The sequence below is a fragment of the Emiliania huxleyi genome (assembly GCF_000372725.1).
Source record: "Emiliania huxleyi CCMP1516 unplaced genomic scaffold EMIHUscaffold_915, whole genome shotgun sequence".
NCBI lineage: Eukaryota > Haptophyta > Isochrysidales > Noelaerhabdaceae > Emiliania > Emiliania huxleyi.
The window spans coordinates 1-3,549 of NW_005195182.1; the positions used below are offsets into that span (position 1 = coordinate 1).

At 67.3% G+C, this 3,549-nt stretch overlaps 1 protein-coding gene across 1 annotated transcript in view; it reads left to right on the plus strand.

The window, feature by feature from the left end:
- Positions 1 to 2,877: 2,877 nt before the first annotated feature.
- Positions 2,878 to 3,549, plus strand: part of EMIHUDRAFT_250383 (hypothetical protein) — a gene marked incomplete at both ends in the record, with an annotated part of 3,701 nt that continues 3,029 nt past the window's right edge. Inside the window, one exon of the mRNA XM_005757282.1 lies at positions 2,878 to 3,495. Within this exon, the coding sequence (XP_005757339.1) occupies positions 2,878 to 3,495 (618 nt within the window). The remainder of the gene's footprint in view (positions 3,496 to 3,549) is intronic.

The following is a 3,549-nucleotide window of genomic DNA, read 5'->3' on the forward strand; positions in this document are numbered from 1 at the left end:
TCCACCTACAACACGCGCGCCGACATGTGGTCGCTCGGTGCCTCGCCTAGTCCATGCCGCTCCACACCGCTCCCATGCAGACGAAGATTCGAGATCCACTCGTCACCTCGGAGCGATCGCCCGACGTCGATTCGAGAGACGGACGTCCCATCGCCCATCTCTCACCTGAATGCGCAGACGTCCATCGTGACCTCTTACATTAGGCGTGCTGCTGTTTGAGCTGTGCGCCCTTCGGTAGCAAACCCGCCAACCCGCTGCTTCCCGTCCTTGGCCCGTGGACGCGTCCGGCATGCACCTAGGTACCCCTTCGCGGCAGACACGCTCCCCGCCCTCGTGATGAAGATCCTCGGCGGCAAGTACCGTCAGCTGCCCTCCTCAACCCCGCCAGGTCCTACGAGACCACCGCCGTCGCCACGGCCGTGCCACACCGCCACCGCAACCCGCGCCACCTCCGCTGCCACCTCTCACTCACCTCCGCTGCCACCACCACTCTCGTAGCTCAAGAGAACCCCCTTAGGCACAGGCGCGGGTGGGGCCGCGTCCGGACGCGCATGAGTAAGGACTAAGGTAAGGTAAGGTAAATGGCTAGAGCAGGCCGCTCCGCCTCTAGCAATCTCGCCGCCAGTCGCAAGGCATGGACGAGACCGTGTGTGGGGTCATGTGAGGTGTCTATGGACGCTCTTGAGCACTTCTTGAGCACTGGATAGGGTCGATTCCGCATGGTACGGGACCCCTCGATCGTCTCGCCCTCCCTCGCTGGTTCGCTCATTGGGGTCCAGGGGGGGGGTCATAACAAACACGGTACAGGATCGAGGTGCACGCTGCCGAAGCAGTGTCGTCCCCCCTCTCCCCGACGGCGATGGCGGTGTGACCGATCGAGCTACAAGAGGAGCTTGTTCAGCAGGATCCGGGACAGGTCTGGTGCACTACCTCACTCATTCGTCCGGTCCCCTTCGATCCGCAAAAAGAAAGAAAACGGACAACCCAAGGGAGGGATGGGATGGCGGCACGCGGCCGGCGCATCGCAAATTCTAGGCAAATAGAATTCTACGAATACAAGCCCCTCTCACAGCAGACTGGCACGAACTAGCACCACAAAAGGCACAGCAGACAACGGCCCCTTATGGGCCGTCGAAGAGGCCGTCATACTCCTCCGGCCTCGCCCCCCCTTCCCAACCCTCCCCTGGCTCAGGCTCCTCATCCTCGCGGCGCGCAGTGCGCACCCCGCCCCGCGAAGACGAACCCTTCCGCCGGCGTGCCTCGCGGGACTGCCGCCCGCTGCCGCCGCCCTTCCCCCCCTCCGCTGCCCGCGCCGCCTTCTCCGCCGCCCGCGCGGCCGCCTTGGCCTCCTCCGCCGCTAACAGCGCCTCCCTCCGCGTGACCCCTATGGGCCCCTTGCGCATCCAGGAGAGGTCGCGCGAGCGACCTATCCAGGGGTTACTCGGATACGGCGCAACGTAGCCGCTGCGCAGCTCCGAGTAGTCGCCAACGCCCCCCCCCCAAATAGCCCTCCAAGCAAGCATCGCAGACCCACTCGCCTAACTGAGAGATCTGAAGCCCATAGGCATCAGAACCCTCGCCGCGCCGCATCTCCTCCTCCGCCGCCTCCATCTCCTCTCGCGACCAGCCCCCCAGCTCCGACCAGCCCTCACGCATCGCCCGGCGCCAGAGCCAAGGCTCCACGTCGTACTCCTTGTAAAAGTTCTCAAAGCAATCCTGACACTCGAGGCCTGGGCCTCGAGCGTCCTCCGCGGAGACGGGGTTGTCCGTGCTCGCGCCCGCCCACTCCTCGAGCGTCGCCGCTACGAGCGCCCCGTAGACAGCGTCGACCGCCGCCTCCGCCAACGCCTCAGCAGCCGCCTCGCCCGCCTTAGAACCCGTGGCCTCATCTAAAAGATTGAAAGGGTGGGGCGCGCCGGCAGCGTCCGAGACCGGCGTCTCGGGCGGGGTAATGCCGGCGGGCCCCCAATATGGGGCACGTCCAGGTCCATCAGCAGCGAGCGAGGGCGGGCCGCCCTCCTCCCCCTCCGCCGGCGCCGCGCCGCCGGTGGAAACCTCCTCCACTTGGTTGGGCCGCTCAGCAGCCAAACCCGCCGCGGTGTCGGGCACCTTCTCGAGCCCCCCCCCGCGACCCCTGGCGCCACGGCCGCGCCGCCCTCGGCGGCGCCGCGGCGCCTTCCGCCCGCCCTCGACCTCCTCCTCCCCCCCCGCGGCGGCAATCGTCCCATCGCCGCTCTCCGGCAGCGCGGGCTCCAAGGGGTCCAAACTGGATCCCTCGGTCCCACCTCCGGACCCACCTTCAGCGGCCTGCGCGTCGCAGGCACCGCCGTCCGCCTCTTCGGGGCGCGCGCCGCCGCGGCCCTCGCCGCCAGCCGCCGCCCCGCCACCAGCCGCCTGATCGCCAGCCGCCACCCCAGCCGGGGTGTCGCCCAGCGACAAGCCGCTGAGGGATGCCAAGACCGCAGCTGCGTCCCCCCAGCCCCGCAGGCCGAGAAGAGCTCGGCGGAGCTTCTCCGCCTGGCGGTCGTGGATGTCGAGCGAGCCGATGCCCTTCTCAGCGACCTCCTCGAGGAGGTCGCCGGCATCGCCAACGCCCAGCTCCGCGAGCCGCCCCTCATACCTGCGGTAGAGGCTTTCGGCGACGCCCGCGCGCTTGAACAGAGCCGCGAGCGGCTCTCGCAGGTCGATGGCGGGCGAGGCCGCCATCGAAGGCTTGGTGCCCGGCCGCGTGGCCCCCGGGCTGCGGGTGGGTGCTCGCTGTGGCGGCCGCCGAGAGGGCAGAGAGCGGCGGCAGGCCGCCGATTTTAAAGATATCCTGAGAAAGCGGCTTTTTCTTCAAAATATCGGCCGAAATCGACGAAAGGACGCGGCTCCGACATGTTGAAATCACGCTCATCGTCATACGAGCCCGCATTCGCGTCGTCGCCGAGCGCGCAAAAGAAGGGAGAGAGAGCGGCTCGACACTGGGTCCAGCTTTTCTCCTGTGCCCCTCTTGTTATCGACGCAATCATTCTCTGCTATGGAGCCTCGTTCACGCTCACGCTGACGGTCTTCCAGGCCTTTTCGTCTGCCGGTCTGGGAGAGGTGAAGCGGGGACTCTCTGTGCTGCGGCAGCGACGCGCGCTCTTCGACCCAGCCTCGTACCAGCCCGTGATGTCGGGCTTGTACTCGGGTGGCTTTGCAGCAGTAACGGTGCTGCGGAATGAGGCGGCTGCCGCAGTCGCCGTTGGCGTCGACATGGGAAGGCGGGTAGGTGGCATTCTCGAGGGGCTGTTGCCACGAGCGGAGAACGGCGGTGCATATCAAGAGGAATTGGAGCCGATGGCAGACGGCCGATCGGAGGTGTCGGAGATGTTGTCTTCGCCGACCGGAGGCGGAGCGGCCTCTGCGCCTTCCACGTGCATGAGAGGCTACCGTCGGCGATGGGCAGCCGCGCTCCTTCTCGGTGTCTCTGTGTCGACGTTTCTCGCCCTCGCGCTCCTCTACGTCCGCCCGGTGCGAGTCGCATCGCTATGCGTGCTCGCGGCGCAGTCGCTCGTCGCGCACAGC